The 15,154-nt window shown below is 42.9% G+C and overlaps 1 protein-coding gene across 4 annotated transcripts in view; it reads right to left on the bottom strand.

Annotated features, from left to right (window-relative positions):
- Positions 1-15,154, bottom strand: part of LRCH1 (leucine rich repeats and calponin homology domain containing 1) — a 111,569-nt gene that overhangs the window by 82,224 nt on the left and 14,191 nt on the right. For all 4 annotated transcript variants that reach the window (XR_014256279.1, XM_082435393.1, XM_082435395.1 and 1 more), the window contains exon 2: positions 6,444-6,570. Coding sequence is in view for 3 of the 4 variants with exons in the window: in XM_082435393.1 (XP_082291519.1) it covers positions 6,444-6,570 (127 nt within the window). In the remaining variant the exon portion in view is untranslated. The remainder of the gene's footprint in view (positions 1-6,443; positions 6,571-15,154) is intronic.

Genomic DNA, 15,154 nt, shown 5'->3' with positions numbered 1-15,154 from the left:
ACCTACGATTACAGCAGACATGAATTCATGTCTCCATTACGCCTACCTCAGAGACTGGAATGCGACACATTAAAAAAAAAACGAAGAAGAGATTTCCCTCAGAAGTTCCTCAGTACATCCCGTGTCTATAATCAATCCCTGAATTCCAACTCTCCACACAACCAAACATTTCACAAAAAAGAGAAAAAAAAAAAGTAGCGTGTGTAGTCAGGGCCAGGAAATGCACCTTCAAGTCAGTTATTACCTGAGTCAGGTCCAGTGAGTTTGGGGTTGTAAAAGCAGGTTTCTGAAACAGTGATATTATGTTCTCTTATATGAAGTCAAGAGCCGGAAGACACTATTTTCACACACGGCATGAGTTGGGAGAGGGCAGAATTGAGAAAAACCAAACAAGACATGGACCCCAGTGTGTCAGCATGTACAGAGAACTGGTGAGAAAACTTCTAGACCTTTGGCAAATGCCCCATAAAAGGTTCTCAAATTTATTGTGTTCTTACTTAGTGTGCCTGTCTTCTTCAGAGCCGTCTGTTAATTATAACATGGCATTCATACGGTATTTCTTACCAAATATTTAACACACCTTATCCTTCAGGTATGATTTGACAAGTAAAAAAAAAAAAAAAATGTTTCCAGGATGTTGACACCGTCTTTATGAGTAAAATGAGGTTTAGTCAACCCAAGAGAAGTCTGCTGACCCTCGTGCCTGGCTTGAGGTTCTTCAGTGAGGGAACTCTCAGACAGACACGGCCCATTTGTACCACACCCTACTTTTGTAACATTCTCCCTACTGTTCACAGCCTGCCCCAACTTGAATGGGAAAACCACTGCAAGTTGAAACAGGGCAACTGCACAGAAAGAAATCATGGCTCCTCTCCACGAGAGGCTTATGATCTAGATGGGGACCCAGTGAGCACAGCTCCACTGTACTCCGGAAAGGCCTTGGGCTTTCAGCAGACAAACCTGGTTTTCACTCCACTCCACCACATCATAGCCCCACGTCCTTTGGGTGAGTAATTCTGAAACCCAAACTTGTCTGTGCAAGGTAGACAGGATATCCACCTTGCTGGGTTACTGTCAAGATCGAAAGATAGAACACATGTCAAGTACCCAGCAGAGTGCCTGGCATACAGTAGGTGCTCAGTAAATGCCAGTGCTTTATCTCTTTCCTGGATAGAAAGAACATGCAGATACGAAGACTTACAAAGCAACACGGACACACAGCTACAGCTCTAAGGAGACAAGCGGTACAGAAGTAATTCAAAGTAGCTGAGGTCAGAAAGTTCTAGATCATTCTCATCAGAAATGACCCTTGAGGGGCAGCTCCATAGAGCTTAGGTTCCCCTAAGTTCTCCGGCACCCGAAACAACGTGGAAATATATCCTCGCCTCTCCTGTGGACTCAAGAAAAGGCGTCTCAGAAGTGTTTCTTAATGAAAGTCTTCATGGAAGGAGGAAAAACTGCTTGTCCATATTCTTTGCCCAATCACAATCACTAAATGGCAATGCTTTATGTTTTAAGATTCTTAGATAATTGTGATATATTCAAGAAAGTAAGATACTGTTTTCCAAATCCAACTCCTCTCAAAAATCAGAGAGGGCACCCTTCTTGCAGATGGCCACGGTGCTCTGGTGTTTGTTTTTTAAGCGAATGATGACTCTGGAACATTCGCTCATACTTGGAAGAGAAGAGAGTTTACAACTCAGTTTAGGATACTCTTTGAGTCTAATGTGAAAATTTCTCAAATATTTCTACCAAAATAGTTCAACAGGGCTCAGAGCCTAATAATAAGCTGAGAGATTTTATCAGCCCTACGTGACTGAAGGTACTCTGAATGCTTCTGGAGCAACCAAATGTTTTCAACAAGTCAGTTACTATGTAACTACAAAACATGAGCCTCCCACGCAATTCTAGAATTACTTCAGGCTCTCCAGGGAATTGTTTTTCCAATTGATAGCTAAAAATCATCTGACATGGTTACCTATAGTATCACTACTATTTTAAGCAAAAAGATATGAAAAATAAATAAGAATGGATGGAAACTAATCTTTTTTAGTCTGTGACCTTAAGCAAGGCCAGTCACCCCTTGCGGTTAAACAATGGCAAGTTATTAAATATCCACCAACTTCACAAATAATTGCTTTTTGTGAAGATCACACTTGCCCATAGAGCAGAAGGAACACAAGCTACAGAGCTGCCCTGTCTGGAAGGGTGGCCACCAGCCTCATGTGGCTATTGAGCAGGAGAAATGTGGCTAGTCCAATCTGGGCTGTGTCAGTGGAAAACCTCAAAAACTTAGTAGGAAAGAAAGACTCTAAAATATCTCATCAATTTTATATTGTAGAGATGTTGAAATAATATTTTAGCTATCTAGGGTAAACTAAAATATATTACTAAAATGAATTTCACTTGCTTCTGTTTTTTTTTTAATGTGGCTACTAGTACATGTAAAATGACATTTGCAGAAGGACAAATATCATATGATATCGCTTATAAGCGGAATCTAAAAAAAATGGTACAAATAAATTTTATTTACAAAACAGAAACAGAGTCACAGATGTAGAAAACAAACTTATGGCTACCGGGGGGAAAGAGGGGGAGGGATAAATTGGGAGATTGGGATTGACATATACACACTACTATATATAAAATAGATAACTAATAAGGACTTACTATATAGCACAGGGACCTCTATTCAATACTCTGTAATGACCTATTTGGGAAAAGGATCTCAAAAAGAGTGGAGATAGATAGATAGATAGATAGATAGATAGATAGATAGATAGATAGATAGATATGTATAACTGATTCACTTTGCTGTACAGCAGAAAGTACACAACATTGTGAATCAACTATACTCCAAGAGGGAGGAGATTTGGGGATGTATGTACATGTATAGCTGATTCACTTTGTTCTACAGCAGAAACGAACACACCACTGTAAAGCAATTATACTCCAATAAAGATGTTAAAAAAAAATACATCAAAAAAAATTTCTTTTTAAAAGGTAAAAACAAAAAACAGAAACAAAAAAATAAAATGACATTTGCTGTCTGCATCATGTGCTGGGTGAGGGACAGTGCTGGGTGAGGGTGTTTCTGCTTGGGTTGTAAGTCAGCTACGCCAGGGTGACCGACCCTCTGGGCATCGCTCACTGTCTCTCTGCCTTGGGTTTCTTCTTTTGTAAGATGTTGAGAGCTTGGAGTAGATGTCTTTTTTTTTTTAAGATTTTTTTTTTTTTTTTGATGCGGACCATTTTTTCTTTTGTCTTTACTGAATTTGTTCCAATAGTGCTTCTGTTTTATGTTTTGGTTTTTTGGCCCCAAGGCATGTGGGATCTTAGCTCCCCGACCAGGGATCGAACCCGCACCCCCTGCATTGGAAGGCGAAGTCTTAACCACTGGACCACCAGGGAAGTCCCGGACTAGATGTCTTTTAAAACCACTATGGCTTTAACATTCTAGGATTCAAGCGTGCAAGAGTTATTGCTGGTGGAGAAAAGACACAGGACAGGCTGATGGCAGCGCTGGAACCAGGAGGCAAAGCAGCTTCCCTAGAGGTGAGCTCTGGACGGGGGCCTAAGAAAAGCCCAGGGCATCCCTTAAAGCCACCCAGCAGCTCATGTGCCCCGAGCCTAGAGACAGTGCTCTTCTACCTCTGCTGCCTGCCACCAGCAGCTGACAGGAGAATCTGAGGGAAGCCCTGCCCCGTGTGGGGCTGGCTGCAGGGCTCAGCACGTGCACCACCTATTAGCAGATGAGCTGGTCTGTAGCCGCACAGCCGATGGCCGGCACGCTGTCAGCTTAAGCCCGGGGTGCAGTGGGACAGAAACACATTACGGCTGCCAAAGGCTGACCTCACCGATGTGCCACACATCCACTCCGCAGGAGCCCGACAGGTGGAAAAACACCAACGCTGTACTCATACAGTGTTTGCAAGACCTAACCCAAATTCTAGCAAACCCGGATTTGGGGGTTTATCACACTCCTGAAAGAAGCATTTCTTTAAAAAAGCAAATAACTATCAGTTTCATCCGAAGTGTTATTTGCTATATCTTTTGTTTTCCAGAATCAGTTAAAATGGAACCTTCTGAATTAACTTGGATTGAAAGGCAGAGTCGCCCCTCACTGGCACGGCACTTGGGAGTCCTCGCAATCGGTCCCAAGCCACCTTCTTGGTCCACTGTCCACGATTTGACAGCAGCCTTCAGCAAACATTTTTTCGGGCATCTATCTTGTGCCAAGCACTGGCATAACACAGCAAGTAACATGCAGTTCCGGTCCTGAAGCAGCTTTCAAGGTGTAGCGGGTGTCGGCCTGGAGAACGCCAAGTGAGAAGACAAATGTGGTTCCGTGAAAATTCAGTGATACGTAGAGGGTGCTGGCCTTCGGAGCACCCAACCCTGGCTTGCAGGATCTGGGAAGGCTTTTGGAGGAAGTGAAATCTACCTTGGCTGAGAACTGACCAGGAGAAGAAGAGAAGGAAGAAACAGTCCTTGTGGAAAGAGCGATGTGCTCAAAAGTCTAGAAGTGAAGATGAACAAGGCTGGAATTCAGAGGGTGAAGGGGCCAGGGACAAGAGACGAACCTAGAGAGGCATGCAGGGGCCAGACTCAGCAGGGCCTTGAACACTCGGGGAAGGAGGTGACGATGGCCTAAATCTAAGCCGTGGCCTCGAGGATGCAGCGCCCCGCCTCACTCCACCTAGCCTCAATGGGATTATACTGCTTCACACTCCCCAGGCCGGCCGTGCACTCCTGGGCTGTCAGGCCTTTGCACAAGCTGTCCCTTCTCTCTTGAGTGCCTCCTCTGTCCCTTACATGGACTTATGTAAGGCGCCTCTCAAAGGTCTCTTCCTGTACAAACCCTTCCCAACCCCAAGACTGAATCAATCAATCAGTTCCTACGCCATGCACTTACTTCTTGTAATAGAGACTTCGTGGAGAGGAGGATGTCTGCCCAAATTAATATCTGTCTTCTTTCAGAATCACCCCTCTCGGTGGCAGCCGAGCAGCCATGTCCGGGCAATGTGACCATGTGCCTTGGGCATCGCTGGCCGAGTCAGGAGAGGACGCTGGAACCAGGTCTCGCCTCTCTCACTCAGAAACCAAGGCTGAGACATGCTAGTAGGTCCTGCTATGCGCTTTATCTGGGGGGACGTTTAAACTTGGGATGTATGGGCTAGGCGACCTCTCCACTGTATGGAGAAGTACAGAAAGCTGAGCAAGAAAACCAGTGGCTTCCATGGTTCTTGACAACTTTCCAGTATCTTGTTCCAGTCACTCATGATCCCTGACCAGATGTCACGGTGCTAGTGACGTGAAGACCCCTGTATCCTTATGACTCATCCCAACTCTTGGTGTGAGCTAGTTGGAATGGGTTTCAGATACTGCTGTCCTGGAAAAGGCACTCTTTTTAGGGCTCTATTGCCTTTATACAGAAATTACTCACTTCTGTCCTAAAATCAAAGTGGATACATATGTGTCATGGGGCTGTCACTTTCAGAGCCAATTCCAGATGAACACATGACCATGGAGTCATAGCACTCTTTATCTGGGCCTCACAAGCCATCACCCCAGTGTTCCAGGTGGCCCTGAAAAAATTAACTGGAACTGGCACACAAGAGAAAAGTTATTGGCCATCAGTGTTCTAGATTGGAGTCTACTTGAAGGAAGGTTTTATCTCCTTTTCATGGTTGTAATCACAACATCCAGCTTTGTGCTTGACACAAGGGCAGTATGGACGAATGCTTGTCGGAGGATAAATTATGACTATTATGGTTTAGACCAGTTGCTCATTCTGGCCTCTCATTCACCCAAGATATCTTAGCTCAACAGAAGTACAGAAAGAACTCATTCTTTCCCATTTTAGAAACAAGGTCAGTAATTCAATTAGTAGTGAAGGAGCTGACATCTCGGCCTCAGGTACACACAAGCCATCTCTGCCTATCTATAACTTGTTCTTCTTTCTTCTCCCTGGGGATATGGACACATTTTAAAGTTACATCAATTGGGAGCAACGGTTCCTAAAATCCTTAGAGAATCAGAGCATTCTCTTCTTTCCAAGTTAATTATATACATTCATAACGTTTGGCCTACTAACTTATTTGCAGATTATTTTGCCAGTGTATCCAAAATTTATCACAAATTTATTTATGCAATCTGAAAAAAAAGTGATCTAAATACCATAGGATAATCCGGAAACTTCAGGAACGGTAAATCCTGCAAACTTCAGGAAGTGTAAACTACAGGAAACCTGTAAATTTCAGGAACTCTGTCACAGCAAACGCATGATTATTCCTTTCCCCACTTAACGTCTCTATCATATACAGACCTCCCACGACATGATCCCCTCCTTGACCCACTGGAGCAAAAAGTCTTTCTGACTACCTTGATAGGCTACAATTAGTAAACAAACAAAAAGGGCATCTTAAAAATCAGTAACATACCAACTCCATTAACTGTTTGAGCTGACCTATCTCTTCAGGCAGCGATCCAAGTTTGTTGTTACTTGCAATTAAGACTTTGAGAGGCAGACCACACAGGCAGGCCGGCAGGGCGGACAGCTGATTCCGACTGCGAAGAAATACAAGAACTCTGGTAAACAGGCAGGCTACTTCATACTGTTTGTGAACATGCTTTTTTAACAAACAAGGAGAAAAGAGTGACGGAAGGAAACATTTTGCAAATATAAGAAGTCTGATAAGCTTTTATAAAAACGCAAATCCCAAGTGTATAAGAAAATTAAAAAATAGTTTTTAAAAAAGAGAGGCATAGGCACTTTTGAGGGAAACAACTTTCTCCAGCACAAGGGACCCTTATCAAGCCCCCTGCAGATGCTGTTGGCCAGCCCGAGAGCATATGGGCAACACAGGCTGTACCACCAATGGCAACGGGAAGCTGGTGCCAACTGTTTCCTTTCTGGCAGTGCGAGCGGGAGATTCAGCGAGGATGAAAGCAACCAGCCCTGCACGGGGAAGTGTCATTGCACCCATCTTAGCAGTGACGAGGACGAGCATTTTGCTGTAACTCACAAAACCACCGGGCCCATTTCCAACAGTTTGATTCAGCTTCCTTTTGTTAAAGCAAGAGCTCTGTGGTTAAATTCTGCTTGGGTTATCTGTGAGAGGGCCAATTAAAAAAGAAAAAGGAAAGTCGGCCTTCTGGCAAAAGTGCAGCTGGAGCCAAGAGGGGCTCAGTTTCACAGAGGAGCCAGGAAAAGTGTAAGTCCAGGCCTCACCTCTGCTCTTCATCAAAAGGTCTCTACTCTGCTTGATGGTCCGCATTAAGAAGTCTTTAAATTTCCCATCATCAATGCTAGTTGACTGAGAGCCGGGAACATATCGGGTAAGTGAAATCTATGAATCACCCATAACTATATGTCGGCCATTTATTTACCTTCCCCTCCACAAGGAGCCCTTTTCCTGCTATCAAGTAAGGAGACAGATGGTTTTCAGTTTCCCTTTCTTTCTCAGCCATTCTGCTGAGGGAGCCAACCACCAGGCAGTGAAATATCTACAAATCTGTATTTGGAACTTCTGTGTGTATTCGCACACATGCGTGAGACTTCAGAAGCTGTGTTACCATGTGCGTATTTGTGGGTGTGCGTATGTCTTTGTGTGTGAGAGAAAGGAACAGGCAGATAGACTGGAAACACACCAAAATGTTAGCAGTAGCCATTTTTTGGGAGTCGGTACAGTGAGTGGATTTTATTTTCTTTATTATACTTTGCTGTATTTTCCAAAATTCCTACAAAGTGCTTTCATAATTTGGGAAGAAACATCATTATAAAAAGAAACTTCACTTGGATACTGGTTACATGGGTGCTTCCAAGGTGTGAAAATTCATGAAGATGTACACTTACAATTTGTGCACTTTTCCACACGTATGTGATAGTTCAGTGGAACCTTTTACGCCCTCACCCTACCATGTGAGGGGGTGGGTATCTGATTAGGAAAGGGTGTCTCTAACGGACGGGCTCAGAAAAAGCAGGTGCTGTGCTGTCAAAATGGCCTTTCCAACCTGGGTGCCCCCCCTGTGACCACCGTGACCAGGTGCCTGATGCCAGGTAACCATACGTTAGCAAGAAAATGTAGAGCCATGTCTTCTCTCCCCTGCCCAGATGTGAAAAGAAAGCTCTTTGCAAAAAGGCACAGAAGGAAAAGAGCTTTCTCTCAGGGGGTCCACCAGCAGGGGAAGGAGAGTGAGAGCCCTGAGGGTGGAGGTTGTATCCTGGTGCTGGAAGGACCAGCTGGCTCTTAGCTTCCCCCCTGGCTAGGATAACAGGCTAGAACAGCAGCAATGGGCTCGCCCTGACACTCTCTCCTGATGTCTGGGGGCAGCAGAAGGGGGTACCAGGGCTACCAGGCCGTCTTTCTGTGCCCTCACACCCCTCGCGCTGCCCCCTCTCAGCTGCAAGAGCCCACTGGGGCTCCTCGGTCTTGAAGAAGGGGCCTTCCCAGTGCCCTGCTGGGACAGCTTTCTTCAAGCTCCAAAAAAGTTTCCTGAGACACTCCCTCTGGAAAGGAGAACTCAGTTTATTAAAAGGCGGCAAGTAAATAATTTGGCATTTGTGGTTTAAAATATTTCTTAATATACAATTTCACCTAGTGAGGACGGGTAAATTAAAACGTTAATACGGTAATTCTCTTATTCTGGAGCCATATTTGAACTTCCTTTGGAAGAGAGGATAACGGGAACAAAGATAAGTATTTTTAGAAATTTCTACGCTCCTATTTTCCACAGAATCAACAATTACAGTTGGAGATCTTTCCTGTGTTTCTCTGCTTAGAAACTCAGATTTAAAGTATTCCCAGTCTCACTACCTCAACGCAGGCATCTAATCAGATTAGCAGGTATTGCATTGGGAGAGCAACTATATACCATTTAAGCAATGCAATGAAGTTTCTGCTCCTTCAGACACGTGAGCATTTGAAGTTACATGGGATTATTCCCACTGCAGTTCTTCCAGGATGAGTAACTAATTTAAAATTAAATTTAGGCTTGTGAAAGCATTTGCGGTTTCTTTGATGGGGATGAATGCTTTTTATGCTTAAAGCAGCTGATGGAATTGCCTATTTATTTATGCCCTACACATTCCTCTGTCTATACGGTAGTTAATCACCTGTAGGCAAATCGAGATGCCAGGACTAGTCATAATACATGCCACAGGCCTGGGGCACATTTCTTCTATTTCATCCATCCATTCCCTCAGCCTGTACTTTGTATATTTTATCACAGGATGTTCCTGTATTACTGGTAATTTCCCCCATAGAAAAAGGAAATACACACACACACAAAAACCCATTAGCTCTCCGGCAAATATTTATAAAGAAGAGGAGAAACTGCACGCCCTTTAATCCTCTCCCCACTAAAGACCACATCAGCAGCCTGAGCGTTTTGAAACTACTCATCTGGCAGCAATTTTTCTCAAGCAAGTAAGTGCCTCAGGCCACAATCCACCACTCCCGCCCCCACTTGTCTCCTGCAGCCCTCTGCACTATGAACAGGCCCTTGAAGGAAAGAATGGTTAAAAATAAGACCGTACAGCATCTGATCAGGTAATGGCCAACATTTATTTTCAAATCCAGCCTGGGAGTCACATCTGAAAGCAATATTTTTTTTTAAAAAAAAGATCTTTTAAACTCACTCATTACAAAAGAGTAAATTAATGGGGGAAAAGGGCCACTTATTCAGAAGTAGAAATTACAGATTCGGTCGTGGTGGCCTGAGCCTTCCTGCCACCACAGAGCAGGGCCTCCCCGGTGTCCCTCGTCACTCTCCCTGCTCAGGCTGGTGGAGGACCGCGTGAGGAGGAAGGAGGAGGGGCAGGAAGGCAGTGGGCTCTTCCCAGTCTGTGATTACTGCTAACGCTTTGTCTTCTTTCTTTCTCGGCTGAATGACTTCCTACTAGACTTACCAGTCTGTTTCCTCATTTCAGGGTGAAACAAGGCAGCTCATAACCTGAACAGTTCTGACGGCCTAAGTTTGCAGGCTAAATTCCTCTTCAAGTATTACTACCCTCGCTTAACAAAAGTCCTAAATTAAGGAATTCACAAACCAAGTCACTTCTGCATGGTTTCACTTTTATTTATTTTTTAAATAAATTTATTTATTTTATTTATTTATTTTTGGCTGCGTTGGGTCTCTGTTGCTGCGTGTGGGCTTTCTCTAGTTGCGGCGAGCGGGGGCTACTTTTCGTTGCAGTGCGCGGGCTTCTCACTGCGGTGGTTTCTCTTGTTGCGGAGCACGGGCTCTAGGTGCGCGGGCTTCAGTAGTTGTGGCTCATGGGCTCAGCAGTTGTGGCTCGTGGGCTCTAGAGCGCAGGCTCAGTAGTTGTGGCACACAGGCTTCGTTGCTCCACGGCACGTGGGATCTTCCCGTACCAGGGCTCGAACCCATGTCCCCTGAGTTGGCAGGCGGATTCTTAACCACTGCGCCACCAGGTAAGCCCTGGTTTCACTTTTAGAGAGTCTCATTTTAATGTATTTTGACTATGGCCTTCCTTATCAATATCCATGCTTTCAGACTTAATTTTGGTATTTAACATTATTTATTACTGGTTTATCAGAAAGTTATTGTATGTGATGATAAAAACATGCTATAGTCTTACATGTGATTTTATTATGAGACATCATATGTGTTTTTTATTCTACTGGAATAGATCCTTTTTGCAAGTGAATGGGTTCACTTAATAATGAAACATGGAACTCACTTAAAATAATTTATAGAAAGATTTCTATAACAGATTCACCTACTCAGTTGGTACAGAGATCACCAGCTGTGGAATTAGAAAACCTGGGTTCAAATCTCATCTCTGCCATAATTGTCCATAGAACTTTAGGTAAGTCACTTAACCTCTCTGACTCTGTCATCCATAAAACATAGATAATAATACCTACCTAACATGATACATGAGATTATGGATGTAAAAGTGCTTAGCCCAACACTAAATCCATATATTAAGGTTAAACCATTCCCAACACCACTAACGTGGCAAAGCAATGGGAGGTGACCAAAAAGAGCTTAATTAGGTTTCAGTTATTGATTTTATTTCCTAACTGCTAACATTTGAACCACTCTTAAACTATGGTTGCATGTTCAATTTGTCGAAAACATATGCCAATTTAAGATGATGATTCGGAGGCATGTTGGGGAAAACCAGGCTGGTTTCAGGCCAAAACAAACCAAGTAACTCTTTCCAATCTGGAGAACCAGGACTAGAACAAAAAAAAATCACACGAGTGACCTTTTCTCTCCCATCTTCTCTAATTCCAAGATCCTACCATTACTCTGGGAAAACATGAATACCCAGGGATCATCATCTCTATTTACTACTTAGTTTCCAAAAACTAACAGAAATAATAATGTGAAATCACAAACCTATTAAGAAAATGTCACAGTGTGCCTCTAAAGGGCACAGATAAGCAGGGCAGGTTGCATGGTATCGGCACCCCAGGCTCACCCTGTATAGGTCTCAGCCAAGGAAGGGAGTAAACAAGCACACAGGAGTTACTGTATATTGCTTGTTTGAATCACATTGTCTGTGCTTTTGGCACATGAACTACAGTGAAGAGCAGTTATTTTACTTGAGCCAAATAAGTTTCCTCTTGCACAGGGTACCTCACCTAATTTTGTTGTATGTTCTTTTTGCATAAGCTGTTCGCCTTTCATTACATGCAGAGTGATTTTTTTCTGGTGTGTGTTTGCCACTTGACTGTTACTTGTCTTCATGCCCACACCACCAGTGAACAATATCCATAGAGAACTATTTCCTTTTTCCTGCTTGCTTCATTCTGAAAACCCACCATGGCAAAATTTCTCACCCTCATTTCCTCAAATGACTAAAGACTTCCCCTTCATGGCCAGCCCTCCCCCTTCCTTCCCACCATCCTCATATGCCTGAGACCAGGACCAAAAACAACCAGAGCCTGGCTTTAAGCTGCCTGGAGATATCTTGGCCAACTTCAATTTTGTAAATATAAATTCTATAAATATGGCTTTAAAATAATGTGTCACATGACTTTTCTAGATAGAAATTCTATTGAAATTATGTATACGCATAAAACCTGGGAGTCCACATTTACATCTAACTTTGAAAGCAGTTCTGCTACCTACAACTTGAGGGTGACAATCATTTGAAAACTTAAGTGTTGCAAAACTAGAAACACAGAGTCATCATTTCAAGTGAATCTTAAACCAGTTTTGCACACTATACCAACCCATTTCACACACTACACAATAGGGCCATTCTTTGAGAAAGTAAAAGGCAACTTTAGAAAACTAAAAGAAAAGGAGGAAGCGAGCATCTAAAGCGGCTCAGAATTCAGGCAAATTGCTGCACCAGCCATTTTGCTGTGCATACCTGCACCATATTTGGCTTCTGCAACTGAACTGGTTTCCCACAGTAACAGTCTATCAGTCTTCTCTTGAGTATAAATAAACCCTTGCTTAAAATATTCTGGTTTTTTACACCCCTAGCAGTCAGCAATCACCACTACCAATGTCTATAATTAGATTTCAAAGTGCAGTTATTGATAACTTGTCCCTTTCTCAGCTATTTCCTCTCCTTTTTTCTAAGAGCTCTTCAATTCTATAAGGACAAGTCTCTAAAAACTATCCCTTAAAGTTTCCTCTATAATATTTATCATTTCCTTCCTTCTTTGTAAAATGGAGCTAAGTGTTCAAAATCAAGGAAGCTTTGGATTTCAAAGAGAACTCAACACCTGATACTAGCAAGAATAATAATTGGCCAAACACCTCCAGAGGCAACAATGTAGATCTGAGGTTTTAAGTGTTGAGACTGTGGAGGCCTGAGCCTTATGCAAAACATTGTTGCTGCCAAGTGGGAAAAGTACCACTAAATGTCTGGAAAAGATGTACTGGCACTGAAGAGAATCCTCCCACTTTCAGGAGCCATGTCCCAGGCAGAATGGACACCACCTTTCTGTTCCCAGGAAGGTACGCCTACCTTACCTGCTTTCTCCGCCATGCCACTCCACACCAAAGCCAGGGAAACAGATATTTTTTACTTTAACATTTTTCCCTGCCAAAAAAGAAAGGGCTATTGATACTGACTGAAATGAGAAGAGGCTGCTCAGATCAACTTTTACCCAGGGGGACTGAGTTAACAAAAATCATTCATAATAAAATTTAAGGTGCCTGAGCATTTTTGTTTATCATTTGAAGACGTGTGCCTCTCCATCCATTTCCAGGAATTTTTGAAGTGTAATGCAGGTAGACATGCATGAATATATTACTCTATATACATCCTCTTCTTCCCACGTATCCTTCCAAGTAAGTGAGCCTTCAGAAAGCTTCTCTCATGTAACTTGACAGCCAATAATAACTCAGTTCCACTTAACTGCTCTAAAACTTAAACAAAGCAGCACATCCTCTTTACTAAAAATGCTATAAAATCCATTTACTTTACTCAAATACTAGACCTCTTGCCACTATTTTTCTTAACCCATTTTGGAATCCATAAGATATAGTATGCCATGAACTTCATTCAACAGTTCAACAAACATTTCTTGGGTGGTTATTATGTACAAGGCACTGCGCTAGGCACTTAGACAACTATTATTTTATTTATATTCACAATAATCCTGTAACATTAAACCCCCTACTTTTCAGACACAAAAACTGATGTTATTCAGTGAATTTAAATCACTTGCTCCAAGTTGCCTAGCTAATGCTCAGATATGAAACCATGTGGGTTGGGCTTTAGATCAAAGTCTGTGGTCTTCCCTCAATACAATACAGCCTCTTCTCATTCTACTTTGGAATAAAAAGTACAGGTAAACCAGGAAAACAGTAGGAGGAGGGCTCTAAATTCCAAACGGAGGCAACTGAGACACTAGACTGACAATTCAATGACTGATTTATATAAAAAGGGATGGAGGAAAGGGTCGAAGATCATCTCTGAGATTCCAAGCTAGAGGATAGGATGCTGGAGAAAAGCAGTAGCAGCATGGCTAGGAACAAGGTTCCAAATATGCTAATTTGGGAAAGAAAAAAATGGGCTTAGTTTAGCCCATGTTGAACTTTGAGGTGTTCCATCTAAGAGGAATTGAATTTTAGGCAATTGGGAAAATAAGGACTAGTGTTAAAATGAGTCAAAGTGACAGAGAATGTACTGGATACACACACATAAGGCATGAGGTCTGAGAGTGAAGATTTCAGGACCAAAGATGGGGCTTTGGGGAATACTAGCATTTAAGGTGCAGGAAGAGAAAGAACATCCAGATACAGGAATAGAGAAGAGACAGAAAGAAGTAGAAAAGTGAGCAGGAAAGCATGTGACCAAATCAAAGGAGGAAGATGTTATGGTGTCAAATGCTGAAAGGAAGCCAATTATCTCCTACACTTACTGAGTGCCACTCTGCCCAAGAACCTGTTCTAAGCGCCGAGAAAATGTGAAATGTACATGAATCCTACAGCTTAACTCCTACCAAGATAGGCAACATCCCTCGGAGCTGCTATCCCCTACCTCCTACTTGAACGTGGATCTTATATTTTAAAAGTGCTGGAGCAGCAAATATTTCCTACTGGGTTTCTCAAATTTAAGATAAAAAATGAGTGACTCTTAAGGAATAAAGAAAGTGAGACTTCCTTTATGGGTCTTATCCTGTAAGATGGAATGAAGGACTCCAGGCTCGTCCTAAACAACTCTTTAAACAAGTGTCTGCAGATTTGGACACCACTGTTAGATGCTCAAAGGTTGCCTCTGCCGAAGTCCCCAGGTGTTCTCTCCTGGCACTGAGGTCACAGTGGTCTCTTGCAGGGACTAATGCACCAGAGGGGCCACCCCTCATATCAGTTTACTTAAATTCCCTGAAGATCATCTATTTAAATGGCCAAACAAGAGTGAAAGCAGTGCACTGCCTTCAAAGCACTCTCACTATATCCTCAGTCCTCCCTGCCCACCTACGTGCAAAGAGCCTCTCACAGTCTTTAGAACACAGGATCTGAAAGGAAGAGTTTCACAGTCCCCACTGAACACCTCTTTATTTTTTTCTTCTACCTACAGTCCTGTTCAAATAGTTCACAGAGCTATACAGTTCTTGCACGTGGTGATATAAATTAAATTATCTGGTGTATCAGGAAAAACTGTGACTTTGCAATGAACAAAAACCATTACTGGGGGTCCTGTCTAGCA

The sequence above is a fragment of the Balaenoptera physalus genome (assembly GCF_965194825.1).
Source record: "Balaenoptera physalus genome assembly, chromosome: 18".
In the NCBI taxonomy this organism is placed as follows: Eukaryota; Metazoa; Chordata; class Mammalia; order Artiodactyla; family Balaenopteridae; genus Balaenoptera; species Balaenoptera physalus.
The sequence above is the reverse complement of the archived record's forward strand: the minus strand, read 5'-3'. Positions and strand labels throughout refer to the sequence as shown.